Below are 15,511 nucleotides of genomic sequence, written 5' to 3' on the forward strand. Positions count from 1 at the left end.
AAAACTCCCATCGCTCTACCAGCACCCGACGAGTTTCTCAACTGTTACTGCACGATCAGAACATACACGAACAAGGCTTCAGGGACAACACCACTACAAGGGAAACCCGGGTATCCTCGACATCAAAAATCCAAAGAGTGGGCTCTGGTGAATTTGGTATAGGACGGAGGAGAAGATTTCGTGTAGACGATAAGCGCGTACGAGAAGAACTCTGCTATTGTATACCGGGGACGTTTATCGTATAGTAGAACTACACAATCATTTAGGAAAAACTGGTCGATCGTTTAGGAAAGTGTTATACGATCGTTTAGGGAATGCATGAACTAGATGATCGTTTAGACGAATGAGATTCTATCGGCCCTCGGCGATCGCTCTTTCACAGTTTCTTTTTGGGCGCGGGATATCGAATGCACGAATGAATTAATTCTCAAAATGAAAACGATTTTCATACTTCAACCCGCCGGTTACCTTAACCTTCACGGCCCTATGTTCCCACGTTCAAAAGTGAATTAATTGGTTAATTATTAAACAATTAATTCAATTAATTTAATTAATAAATATAATCATATTATATTTATTCCTATAGTTTGATATCATATATCTACTATAGTATTTTTCCTCTACTTGATAATAAATCATATTTATATCTATTTCTTCCAAAATAATGTATTTCATACAATTTAGCCAATTATATCATATATAATTAAAAAATTCAATTATATCATATATAATGAACTTCCTCTTGTCAATTTGAACATTTCAAAATTAAACCCAAACACTGGTTCTCGACTTTATCCAAGCTACCCAGGTGACCTAAAGAACCTGTGGCTCGAAGCTCCAATGGTACGTAAATAGCTGACCAAACTCTTTAGCCACGAGATTCACCATCCGTTAACTGTCAATGATTCCACTAAAAACCAACAGCTGAACTCTTTCTACACAAATATATTTCTGTGTCCATTGGATATAACCAATCATGAGTACGATGACCCTTCACAGATGCTCGAAGCACAACTGGATTAATTTACCATTTTGCCTCTGTAGTTACATCTCACTCCTTAAGTACCATTGATTCCTCTAATGAACAATACAACATAGTCCACTATATGTGAACACCTCTTGGGCTAGGAGAAAGTGTGTGGCACCACAACGTGCAAGCCCCGAAATCAAACCCTTAAGGGAGACAATCTATCTACTTACCCTGCCTCGGGAAAGCAGTGAATTCCATCTTGTAGTTAAGTTCCCAGCTCCCAAATCAGACAAATCTTCAAAATGGTAGGTTTGAATCGGCGACTTGGCCACTCGCACCCATACAAATCAAAGGACCGCCCTCAATGACAAAAGTTCCCAACTCACTCAGGATTGAGGTCATCTTACCTATGGTCATCCTAGTGAAGTGAAGTCTCTGTCATGAACGGTGTTATATAACGAGACATTAACACTTTGTGGTCAAGTCTCATACAAACTCTTTGTATAGGATGCCCCCACTCGCATGTCCCCAACACGAATGATCAGAATCAGACCATCTGTTGCAAGTCGCAACACTTATGACCATTCCACAAAGCGGGTCACGTCCGTAGCATTACCAGGATAAGGTTTCCCTCCTATATCCATATACTACAGACCATTTTGGTTATCACTCAAGACATGATCCACTTATATGTCATCACATACATGCTTGAGTCACATACAGATAACAAGAGATTTTATGTTTATTGGTTTGTGGTAAAGCAAATAAAACACGTAAATGAGCAAAACAACAAGATGTGAAGTAAACATAATATATTAACAATCACATGTGTTCATATATACTGTTGACAAACTACAGGACACGAGACTTTAAGGCATCAACCCCAACAGAATTGTCTTACTTCAGTGAAGGAATTGTTGACTGCCCCACGGTAGCAACTATTCTAAATCACTAAAGTATTATTGAAAATAAATAAAGATTTTTTGTACTTTATTATTTTTGCTAAATTAGGATTTAGATGCATAAAGGTTAATAAAATTTGTTAAAATTTTTCAGCAGTGTCAAATTCAATCATACAACTTCTAGCTTTCGATAAGTTTAACGATGAATGATATTCAAACTGAATGTCCAACATCAATACGATATTAGTTGTGGATGATTTGAGGTTTGTGTTGACATAAAAATATCCTTCGATTCTCAATACAACAGCGAACTGAAATATTCGGGACATCTATGATCGATGGGTTAGGGCTAACGAAAAAGTCTGGGCTTATATCTTAGCAAGTATATCTGATGTACTTAATAAGAAACATGAGGTAATGCGCACCGCCCATGAGATAATGGCGTCGCTTCAAGAGATGTTTGGGCAACCGTCATCCTCTGTTCGACATGAAGCCATTAAGTATGTCTATAGTACTCGCATGAAAGATGGTTCCAACACGTTCTTGATATGATAGTCTATTTTAATATTGCTAAGGCTCATGGGCCGATGATAGATGAGATAAGTCAAGTAAGTATGATATTGGAATCTCTCCCGATGATTTATCTGCTTTTCAAAACCAATATTATTATGAACAAAATCAATTATAATTTGAACGAGTTATAGACATATCGGTCTATGGTGAAACTTAAGGACAAAGAAGTAAATGTTATTTCTCGATCAAAAAAGTTTTTTAAGGGGTCGACGTCTGGACCAAGACCCACTGATAACAAGAAGTCTGCTCTTTCTTCTTCAAAAGAAAATCTGTACAAATGAAGAAGAAAGGTAAAGGGAATAAGAAAACCATTGCTAAGAAAAACAAAAATTGCTAAGAAAAACAAAAACAAAAACAAATACAAGACTCCCAAAGGAAAGTGTTTCCATTGCGAAGAGGATAGGTACCGGAAACGTAACTGTCCAAAATATTTGGCGGAAAAGAAAGTAGAAAAGGCGAAACAAGATAAATCAGATTTACCAGTAGTTTAAACATGTCTAGTGGAGAATACTCACCTAACCTGGATATTAGATTCAGATGTCGCTAATCATGTTTGCACTTTTCTACAGGAAACTAGTTCTTGGATAGAACTTTCTGAACAGGAAATGACTTTCAAGGTGGGAACTAAAGGAAATCGAATCCAAGATTTCCATGAGCAGTGAAAAATAGATCATTCCAAATTACAATCATAAATGAACATTACAAATTACAATCGTAAACAAAACATATAGTTATGCAATCAATACAAAAATTACAGCATGAACAATCAAATCAACAAAGAGAATGCTACGAATGATTGTCGACTCGTTCCCACGCTCTTTGCTCACAAACGCTCAAACACAGCAACCTCGAACGCTCGAACAACACGACCGCAACCCTGACGAACACTTCATGCTCGTCCTCAGCGATCGCCTCGATCACAAACTTCCCAAGAACACGAACGGCCTCCACAGAACCTCGACGGTGTCTAGTTGAGTACGACACCATCAAGAAGGTTACCTTGATATTCTCGGTGTGAGAATCTAGAAGGTGAGCTCTGTGTGGACTTGGAATGAGGCAGACGAATGAGGAATGAACAATCATGTACACGATTGGGCAAGTGGGAGATGGCTGAAACCTATCGCATAGGTCGATGCCCAATTGTTTAGCTAAAGCTAAGCGATCGTCTAAAAAAAGCTAAGCAATCAGTAACTCATCGTTTAGCTCAGTGTCTATCACCTGCAAAACACTACACAATCGTTTACTTCGCTCAAGCTGTCGCTTAGTAAATCTGTATTTACTTGACAAGCTTCCGTAAGATGCTTTTTTTTAGAGAGAGAATACTCAAAACAATTTTTCAACCTTTTGCAAAAACTTACTAAAATTAGGAAAACAATTTTTCTTTTATCTCACAATTACCATGAACCACCAATAACCTCCCACTCAATTGGATATTAGAGAAAAAGATTTTCCAAATAAAAGATTTGGGTGATGCTCAATATGTTCTAGGAATACAGATCTTTCGGAATCAAAAGAATAGAACCCTAGCATTATCTCAGGCATCTTATATTTACAAGATGTTGTCAAGATATAATATGCAAAATTCCAAAAAAAAAAAAAAAAAAGTATGTTACCTTTTAGACATGGAATTCGTTTGTCAAATGAATTGTGTCCTAAGACACCTCAATATGTTGAGGAAATGACAAGAATTCTATATGATCTGCAGTTGGGAGTTTGATATACACAATGTTATGTACATGTCCTGATATATGCTTTGCAGTTGGAATCGTTAGCAAGTTCCCGTCCAATCCAATACACCCAGTCATTGGACTATTGTAAAAACCATCCTCAAGTATCTAAGGAGAACGAGGGACTATGTGCTTGTGTATGGACCTAAGGATTTGATCCTTACTGGATACACTGATTCTGATTTTCAAACTGGCGTGGATTCAAGGAAATCTACTTCAGGATCAGTTTTCACTCTCAATGGAGGAGCTATAGTTTGGAGAAGCATTAAGCAAAGTTGTATCGCTGACTCCACAATGGAAGCAGAATATGTAGCCGCATGTGAAGCCGCTAAAGAAGCAGTATGGCTATGTAAATTCTGGGTTGACTTGGAAGTAGTTTCAGATATGCACCTACCTATCACACTGTATTGTGACAATACTGGTGCAGTTGCCAACTCAAAAGAACCAAGGAGTCACAAACGTGGAAAACATATTGAAAGAAAGTACCATCTCATCAGAGAAATAGCACCGAGGAGACGTGATCGTCAGAAAGATAGCCTCTGAAGACAACCTTGTTGATCCATTTAGAAGGCCCTCTTGGTTAAAGTGTTTGAGGGCCACCTGGTTGGACTAGGACTTCGAGCAACGTAATCTAGGGCAAGTGGGAGAATATCTATGGTATTAGAGATGCCCTAGTTTATTGTATTTTCCCTTTATGTTTCTCAATATTGTATTGTGTATATTTATTCTCACTGGAGTCTTAGTCCAAGTGGAAGATTGTTGGGAATGTCCTAAAACTCACAGTTCGTAAATTTTGTGTTAAACATTATATTTATCAATAAAATATTATCAAGTATCTTATTCAATAAAGTTGTTGATTTTGCATTCTATTATGAAAATCCAATAACATATCCATAGTTATAGTAGGAATACTTTAATTTTATGTGGTGACATAAACAGGATCAAGTTAATAGTATATAGCCTAAATGGTCTATAAGTATATGGATGAAATTGGGTATCTCATCCTGGTAACGCTATTGGATGCGGTCCATTTTGTATAGGTAATACAGATGACGTGATCTACGGATCATTCATGTTGAGACATGTGAGTGGAGGCATCCTATGCAATGAGTTTGCATATAGACTGGGCCACGAAATAGACACTTTTCTTTATAACGATCGTTTTCTGTTAAAACTGACTATTTTATACTTAAGTAACCTAGGATAACTCGATCTTAATCCTGAGTTAGCTATGAACTCCTGTTTATTCAGGATTATCCTTTGATCTACATGGGTGAGAGTAGTCCAACAGCACCATTCAATAAGCCTTCCATTTTGAAGATAAGACCGGATAGATAGTTGGGGACATAGCCCTGCAAGATGGAATTCACTTCTACCCATTTTAGGGTTAGTAGATAGGTTGTTATCTTAAGTGTTGATTCCAGGTCTTGAACAATCGGGGCCCCGCCTTCTCATGATAGAGAAGGACATGATTTATAAGTAGTATTATGAATCAAATTGTTCATTGGATGGTCAATGGGAACTTAAGGAACAAGATGTATTTATAGGGGTAAAACGGTAATTTTGACCCAGCTGTAATTACGAACAACCTGTGAAGGATCGACTTACTAATTATGATTTATATGGACAGAAATATATCTATAGTGAAGAGAGTGCAACTATCGAGCTACATTGGTGTGTCTTGATAGTTAACGAATAGTAATTAATTCGGTTAAAGAGTTTTAACGAATTAATTACAGATCATTGGAGCTCATCATCCGTAGGTTTATTAGGTCCCTCTACTAGCGCATTAAATTGCAATAACAAATTGAGTATTGATGTATGAAATTAGGGTTATGAATTTGAAATGTTCAAAATCATTTTTAGGGTTTTCGATTGATTGTATATGATACAATTAAAAACGTTTAGTTTAATTAAAATTAGATGGAATTGGAAAATAAATTAATAGTTAAATTATGATTTAAATATAAAATTGATTTATTGGTGAATTTTATACTTTATTAATTTAATATTTAGATATTAAATTAATATTATTTTAATTAAAAAGTTTAATTAAAAATCAATTAAAATTAGTTTTATTTAAATTAATTATTTTGAATTAATTTTATAAAACTGATTTAAAATAATTAAATAAAATGATTTAGAAATCATATTAAGTTAATGGGTTTTTCCAACTTTTGGGAAAAATCGACTAACTGCATTTGATAGAATAACACCAAAATCCAATTGAATTTGTGATAATATTCAAGGAGGAGTTCCCTTTCATGCAACCTTGTATATTTGCATGAATTCTACCTATATATAGAAGCTCCATGCATGAAGACCATTAAGCATTCTGAGTTTTACTTGCTGAAGTAAAAATCTGAAAACCCTACACATCCCTCACTTGTTCTTCATCAGTTCAACTTGATTTAAGTGTTTCCAACACACGTTCCAACTTGAGCATAGTAGAGAAGATCTCGATGGTAGTCCTCTTGAAGTTTCAATCTCTATCTTGGTGGATTTCAGCTAAATTTGTAAAGGAAATCTTCAAAGGTAATATGTGTTTCAAACCCTCTTCTGAATAACATATGAACAACATGCTTAAAACTCAAACTAAATGTAGTTTAAGTGCTTATTGATTCTAAAGTCTTTCATTGCATGATATTTCATTCCTTCAGATGTTAGCACTACGGTTAGAAGATATAGAACCTAGAAGAAGTAAGAGACAAAGAACTGAGAAAAATTTTGTTCCAAATTTTTTAACTACTTTTTTAGTTGAGATGCCAAATGATATTGATTGTTAGTTTTATATATGTATCTAATAGATGAGGATCCTAAAACTTACCAAGAAGCCTTAAGTTCTATAGACTCTAGCTTATGGAAGGAAGCCATTAAGAGTGAACTGGATTCTCTAATCATCAACCAAACTTGGAACTTAGTAGATCTTCCAAAAGAAAGTAAACCTGTTAAGTGAAAGTGAATTTTCAAAAGGAAAACAAGACCAGATGGTTCAGTTGAAAGATACAAGGCTAGATTGGTAGTAGTAAGGTATACACAAAAATAAGATATTTACTACTTTGACACGTATTCCCCTGTAACAAAAATAGTTACAATTAGATCCTTGATTGGACTAGCTACTATCCATAGACCTATAATTCACCAAATGGATGTAACAACAGCATTCCTCAATGGTGATCTAGAAGAAGAAATCTATATGGTACAATCTGAAGGCTTTACAGTTGCTAATCAGGAAAACGAAGTATGTAAACTGGAAAAATCTCTCTTAACCAAGCTCCCAAACTATGGTATGAAAAATTCAATGATACTTTGATAAATAGTAGGTTTAAAGTTAACTCCTCATATATGTGTGTTTATTCAAAGTTGTTTGGAGCTGAGTGTGTGATTATATGTTCATATGTTGATGATATGCTCATCTTTAGAACAAACACAGAGATGATACGTAATACCAATTTGTTACTATCGTCACATTTCAAAATGAAGATTTAGGGGAAGCTGACATAATATTTGGTGTTAAAATAAGAAAAACTGAAAACAATTTTTCTCTATGTCATTCATACTACATTGAAAAATTACTAAATAAATTTGACTTTTTTAATGATCCTCCTATAAGAACTCCATATGATGCTAGTGTAAGTCTTAAGAAAAATAAAGGAGATAATGTATTTCAGTCTGAATATGCAAAGATCATAGGTAGTGTTAGTTACTAATGAACTATACTAGACCTAATGTTGCATATGCTGTGAGTAGATTGAGTAGATATGCACATAATCCTGATAAGGATCATTTGAGTTCTTTTCATCATTTGCTAAGATATCTTAAGGGCACCATAGACTATTGTTTGCATTTTAACAAATTCTCTTATGTATTAGAAGGTTAGGTATCTGATAATGACGAGGCCAGTTCTACAAATGGATATGTATTCTTACTCAAAAAAGGAGCAATATCGTGAAAATCTGCAAAACAGACTTGTATAGCTAGATCAACCATGGAATCTGAATTTATTGTTCTATAACATGCAGGACAAGAGGTTGAATGGCTTAGAAGCCTACTAGGGGATGTACCATTGTAAGGGCATCAATAATAGTCTTTATACACTGTGGTTCACAGGCTGCCATAGGTATTGCCAAGAATAGTGTATATAATGGCAAATGAAGACATATACGTCTTAGATATGGAGTTCTGAAATAATTGCTAAAGGAAGGAGTTATTTCCTCGGAATATGTGAAATTTGAGAAAATTTTGGCTGATCCTTTAACCAAAGGCCTAACAAGGAAAATAATTTTAAAATCCTTAATAAACATGAGGCTTAAACCCTTATAGAGTTCCATAACCCTTTGTCTGGGTGGTCTATTGTGATAGAGTTGATGGTCCATAGCCCTTTGTTTGGACAGTCTGTTGTGATAGCCTTGATGGTTCATAGTCCATTATGTGGGTGGTCCTAGGATGGACTTGACAGATAATATTAAAACTTTTTAATGATCCAGAGCCCTTTCTTTGGGTGGTCTTGATGTGGACTTGATGGATAATGATGAAATCTTCATAGCTTAGTATTTGGGTGGTTTTTCTTTGAATGACTTGATGAAGATGGTCCTGACAAAGGCTAGATGATGAAGTCTTCATAGCTCAGTTTGAGTGGTTTGTTTCTAATAAACTTGAAGAAGCATCTAACGTGATAGTGAAGGTTTGGCCGTCTTCTATGATAGAGTTTAAAGGTTTCTTTCTAACGCTTTCACGATGACGAGGTCTATGTGTATGGCCATAATAAGCACACTCTATATCGTAGAATCAAGAGAACTAGGAGTATAACGTGTTATGGGGATCTCAACCAGTGTTGTTAAAAGTTCAAGAGGTATCTAACTATCTCCAAAAAGATTGTTGCCCTACTTCACTATGCATCAATTCAAATCGTTAGATATTGATGTTTAAGTTTGATCTCCTTTACTTGCTCAGAACAGTTTTTTTTCAAAATAATCTCTTATATTGTTTACTTGTTAACTTTTCTTTAACAGTCATTTGTAGGGGATTGTTGGAAATCACTTTTAGGTTAGGCCCATAGAAAAAGTTAAGAGGAGTAGGAGAGCTTTGTCCTACATGGGAAAATTGGCAATGTTTAGAGAATATAAATACCAAGGCATTCTAAACGTGAGTCAAAAGTGCATGCCTAGAAGATTTAAATTTAATCTTTAATTGTTCATGAAGTTTAAAAATAGTTTTTTTTCTTCAAGTATATTTAATGCTTGATTGTAATAGGGGAAGTTGCATGAATAATTATTTTATGATAAATAGTAGAGTTTATGTAAGAAGATAAAAGTATTTGCAATATAGATTTTTTATATTAAAGATTTAGGCCCAGAAAAGGAAAAGACTAAAATAGACATGGCTCATATAAAACCGTTTGGTCCACCTTATTTCGACCCTTCATCTTCTTCCGTGAAAAACAATGGAAAACACTTCTAACCCTTATTTCGAGCTCTATAATCGCGGAAAACACTTCTAACCCTTATTTCGAGCTCTATAATCGCGGAAAACACTTCCAACCTTTCGATTTCGACAGTACCGTCTTCTTCCGCTCCGACAGTGTCATCTTCTTCCCCATCGGTTCTGCTCCAAACTTCAAAAGGTACGTTGTTCTTCTTCGTTTCTTCGTTTCTTCTTTTTCCTTTCTTCATCTCTTCATCATTGATAGCAAAAATTCGAAAACGTATGGCTTCGATCTTCTTCCATTGACAGTTTATATAAGAAGATAAATAGTTATTTCAAATTAAGGCTACATGCATTCTCCATCTTTTTTAGGTGTCATTCAGTGTTTTATTATGCATTTTGGTCAGAGTGCAGTCATCACAGCGTAGTCATCATAGACTAATAGTCATCAAAATGTTGATTATGTGAAGATTATTTGTTGATATTTGTTGATAGTTGTTGATATGCTGATTGTGATTTGCTGATTTTTCAAGGAATATGTTAATAGTTTATTATTGACTGTGTTTGATTGATAATTATGTGAAGATTATTGTACTATGCTTCGTTGTGATTTGCTTATGTTTTAGTGAATATTATGCTAATTTAGTTATTTATTAGTGATAGAAGTTATTACTGATGCTTAAAGGAATATGTTGATAATTCATTGATAGTTTATTGATAGAATGTGAAATTTATTTCTTGATATTTGTTGATATGCTGATTGGGATTTGCTAATTTTTCAGTGAATATATTGATAGTTTATTGTACTGTGTTTGATTGTGATTTNTTTATTTCTTGATATTTGTTGATATGCTGATTGGGATTTGCTAATTTTTCAGTGAATATATTGATAGTTTATTGTACTGTGTTTGATTGTGATTTGTTGATGTTTAAGTAAATATTATGCTAATTTAGTTATTTATTAGTGATAGAAGTTATTACTGATGCTTCAAGAATATGTTGACGGTTCATTGATAGTTTGTTGATGGATTTATCTATCAATAAACTATCATTGATGGTATCATTGATGATAATTTAGTTTCCTGTACTATGATTTGATGATTGTTTATTTATAGGAAAACTATCTATCACTTTTATTGCTATTAGTGACACTCTTTTATTGCTATTACTAATAGTGTCTATCACCGATAGTATCACTAGAGTATAACATTAAGAGAATGTAATTGATAGCATCTTTTAAGTGATATCTCTAATAGGGTACTATCAATGATATGAATGTAATTGTTCCATATGTTTTTTTTTAGGATAAATGGAGAAAGAAAATAGAAAATCATTGGAAGGATCAACATCTGGAAAAAAAACACAAGAAGATTAAGATCCACAATCTAATGATATTTTATAACTTTATTTAGAATTGTGGTTGCTTTTTTCTTACATTCAGGTTATTGTTATATATACAGGAAAATGTATTAATTGTTCTAGAAAGTGAATGGACAAACCCATTAAAAGTCAGCTCCTTCATAAGTTTAGAAGTTCTGTCTAACATAGGAAAATTAGATGAGTCATCATTCCAACTATTTAGAGAAGGTCCTTTTGGGCACTTCTTAGATATGAAAATGAAAAGGGTGTCCAACCAACTCATATCACACCTAATTAGAAGGCAATGCACAACTACCAAACAAAATATCTTGGCCTTTAATTTAAAAGGATATATTTCAGAATTCAGCCTCAAGGATTTTTGTTTAGTAACAGGTTTAAATTGTGATGATTACCCTATAGATGGTATCTATCGTGAATAGGAATCAATGGACAACACAATTAGGAACTTCTTTTTCAAGAAAAATACAAAAATTATAAGAAGAGAGCACCAACTTACTTTTAATTTGTTAGGTTCTGATGTCAATATACCCATTGATATAAAGGTCAAACTTGCACACTTGTATTTTCTAGAAGCTTCCTAATTCCTACACGAGGACATAACAAAGTTAGTTGGAAGCATCTTAAAATGTTGGATGATGAAGAAAAGTTTAGATCTTATCCATGGGGTAGGGCTTCCTTTGACATAACTGTAGAGTTTTTTAAGAAGGCTGTCATCAATAAGTCATCTTCAATTTTCCTCCAAGGATTTTCACTTGCTTTGGTACATTGGGCTTTTGAAATTATACCAAGATTATCCAACTCCACTATTGGATTTGCACGAAGAATAAAAAGTGATAGATCTAGACTTACTCAATGGGAATCTCAAGAATCTAATGATTGGCAACACATCAACAGTAATATTTTCAAAGCCACTGGTGTAAGTCTTTTATCACTGTTATTTCATTTATTTATATATATTATTAGCATGCTATCAAATGATAGAAACTATAACTGATATTTCAGCTTTTATGACATAGAAGATACCACTATCAGTGATAGCTTCTATCAATCATTTGGAACTATTGTGATTTCTTCTATCATTGATAGCATGTTATTGTAGATAGAAGCAATCAGTGATTGTTTCTATAAACATGATGTATCACTAACATCTTTATTAAACTTTTATTTTACCGTTGCTTCATTGGTTTCAACTGAACAAGAATTACAATCAAACTATTATGGTTATTTTGCGGAGCTAGAAACAAGGGAGATGGATATTGAAAAAGAAAAAGAAGGAAAACAAATGTCAACTGGGAGAAGAATTGCATCATTACAAGAAGGAATTGAATAATTAAAAAGAGGACAATAAGATATTAAGAAGGACATCCATGAAAAGCACAAGGAGATTCTTGATATGTTGGGCACATAAAAGAAGCTATCGGTAATAAACTTCCAAAAAAAGATGAAGGTGGTAAAAAGCAATCTCAAGAATCTTTTGAGAAGAACAAAGCGCCATCATCTAGTTTGGAGCTTTTAGATGCAAGTTTGGAAGTTCTAGAGGTAAAACTTGTGATTTTCTTTTTCTGTAAAGAAGTACAATAACATAAATGATATATGCATGCAGGCTAAAGTTGAAACTGCTAAGAACAAGGAGGCTCAAGAAAAGGGTGTTCAAGAGAATGACTTGCAAGAACAATTGCAAGATGATCCTGAAGATAAAGAGAAAGATCAAGAAGAAAAGGGGGATAAAGATAAAGAAGAGGAAGAGAATGTAGATAAAGAAGATATGACGAAAAAGAAGGTAAGTATTGATTGATTGATGATTTTAATTATCAGATTAGCATGCTATCAGTGATATCTGAAATCACTGATAACCAACTATCAGTGATAACACACTATCATTGATAGTTTGTTATCAGTGATAGTATAAATAATAGGAAGCTTTATTTACTTGACTGATACTTATAGCACATTGATAGATGTCATGTTATATTTGATTCCATGATTTCAGGTTATTGAAAATACTCTTAAAAAGAATCCCAAAAAATATAGGCCAAAGGTTGTCGACAAAAATATGGAGGACAACAAGAGATAAAAAAGACAAGCAAAACCAACCAAGAAAATTTTGGAGAACGCAAAAAAACAAAAGAAAGACAAAAAGAAGGTTTCTCCAAATGTGTCAGCCAAGGTGTCTCCAAGCAAAGCTACAAGGCATTCTCCAAGGTGGAATGACGACGCTCCAAGCTTTGATCTCAAAATATCACAACTTTGATTGACAATAGATAGACTTGTTTATTGATAATAGATAGACTTCTATTTGACAATGATGATTGCTTTTTTTTTTACAATAGATAGGTTTATGTGATAGTTAGACAACGATTGTTATGGCTTTGAAAATTAGATTGCTATGGCTTTGGAAATTAGATTGTTATTGTACAAGATCAGTGATAGTTAGATTCGAAATTAGATTGAAAATTATTTTGGACAATAGACAATGATTGTTATGCTTTTGGAAATTACATTGTTATTTTACAAGATCAATGATAGTTAGATTGAATCAATATGAATCCTTCATAAATGTGATTGATATAGTTGTAACTTTCAATTTATTTTAGTGTTATTCAATAGGTTGTTCAGTTTTCTTCTATAGGTTGTTGGGTTGATCAAACTTTAAACACAAGCTGCACAGCTTCTATCACTAATAGTATAGTATCAATAATAGACATGCTACAGTGATAGAAACTATCATTAATGAATTTTCTGCAAAAATTCTTATCTTTTAGTATAGTTATTAACAAAAGAAGTTTTGATGCTTTTGAATTCATTGTATTAATTACTGACAAAAGCTATTTTGGAGCTATTTAACTACAAGTTGTTGGGTTGATCAAACTTTAAACACAAGCTGCACAGCTTCTATCACTGATAGTATGGTATCAGTAATAGGCATGCTATCAGTGATAGAATCTATCGTTGATGGATTTTCTGCAAAAATGCTTATCTTTTAGTATAGTTATTTAACAAAATAAGTTTTGATGTTTTTTAATTCATTATATTAATTGCTGACAGAAGCTATTACATATAGCTTGATATCATTTATTTTAATTGTTGTGGCTAAAAAAAAACGAAAGCTTCATTAATAAAAGCATCATATTGACTAAAGAATGGATATATCAACAACAAAGTCTGTTCCACTGACAAAACATTAGTAACGAGGTCTCTAATATATTTATGACAAACATCAATAACAAATTGTCTCACTATCTAATGGTTAAATTGATGACAACAAGAAACAACTACAATCTAATTGATAAATTGGTGAAAAACATCGACTTTCTCACTATCATTGATAAATTGATGACAAACATCAATTACAAAACAAGCTTCTTCATTAAACAACTGGTGGCAATTTGCATGTCCTACAATTATGGCCACGGCGATGACATCGACTACACTTCAAGCTTCTTTTCTTTTCACCAATTGATAATATTATTTGTTTACATGGTCGTCCAGCCAGACGTTTAACTATTGGAGGTAATACATTCACACCAACATCAATAGATCTCCAATCAGAATGATTTTCAATAGGATAAACTGATCCTTTATAAGTTGATAACAATGTACTGGAAAAATAGTAATCCGACACAAAAGCATATATATCTAAATTTAGCCCACGAATAATAGCACAAGCATGAGCACATGGAATCTCTACCAAATCCCAAACACGACAACTGCACGATTTATAGGCCAAATTTTCCAAAAAGTGATTATCTCCATCAACTACTTTGTATTCTTCATTGTTAATAGGATCAACCTGAAAAATAAAATAGTCAATGAAATGTAATCAACTAGGTGAAGTAATGGAATGTCAATGAAACTGTCAATGAAAACTAAAATATAAACGAAAATGTAAGTGATACTATCCCTACCTGATTAAATATTTCCAAGCTATCAATGAAAACAAAAAATATCAGTGAAAACAAAAACTGTCAGTGATAGCTTTTATCACTGATAACATGTTATCAATGATATTTTCTAATAGTTAAGGTATTTGTACCTTGAACCTTCTTGACTGACTGTGTTGCTCTCGCAACTCAGACTCTACCCAACTAGTCAAAACAGTCCTCATGGATAATGTTGATTGACCTTTTTCATAAAACCAATTTTGAAGTGTTTCTCTAATATAATCAAGTAATGATGCAACAGGGAACTCCCTAGGCTCTTTCAAAATATTATTCAAGCACTCTGAAATATTAGTAGTCATCATATTATACCTTCTTCTCCTAGAATGTACACATGCCCACTTCTCAAAACCAACTTTACTGAGATATTCTCAAATTGTAGGATATATTGATTCATCCATTTCATATAAAACTCGAACTTATCAATTGTATAAGCTTTTGCACAACTATAATATATGTCATCAATTAAAGAATCCTTATAAATCAACTTCATATTTTGCAAAAGGTGTCGTAGACAAACACAATACTCAACATTTGGAAAAACATTCATAACACCTTTTGGAATACTAAAATGTCGATTAGAAATAATGACTAATC

The 15,511-nt window shown here is 33.4% G+C and overlaps 1 protein-coding gene across 1 annotated transcript; it reads right to left on the reverse strand.

Annotated features, from left to right (window-relative positions):
• Positions 1–13,839: 13,839 nt before the first annotated feature.
• LOC120079095 lies at positions 13,840–15,216 on the reverse strand. Its single transcript, XM_039033282.1, has 4 exons — positions 15,017–15,216; positions 14,882–14,900; positions 14,502–14,766; positions 13,840–13,937 (listed from the first exon to the last, which is right to left on the reverse strand). Exons 1-4 carry the CDS (start codon positions 15,214–15,216, stop codon positions 13,840–13,842), a joined length of 582 nt encoding a protein of 193 aa, XP_038889210.1.
• Positions 15,217–15,511: the final 295 nt, after the last annotated feature.

Source organism: Benincasa hispida, chromosome 6, assembly GCF_009727055.1.
Source record: "Benincasa hispida cultivar B227 chromosome 6, ASM972705v1, whole genome shotgun sequence".
NCBI lineage: Eukaryota > Viridiplantae > Streptophyta > Magnoliopsida > Cucurbitales > Cucurbitaceae > Benincasa > Benincasa hispida.

Excerpts from the sequence above, each read along its gene's own strand:
- LOC120079095 (XM_039033282.1), bottom strand. The coding sequence starts at position 15,216 with ATGACTACTAATATTTCAGAGTGCTTGAATAATATTTTGAAAGAGCCT. Across the intron at positions 13,938-14,501 it reads TTGGAGATCTATTGATGTTG|AAAATCCATCAACGATAGAT; the intron begins GTGTGAATGTAT and ends GCATTTTTGCAG.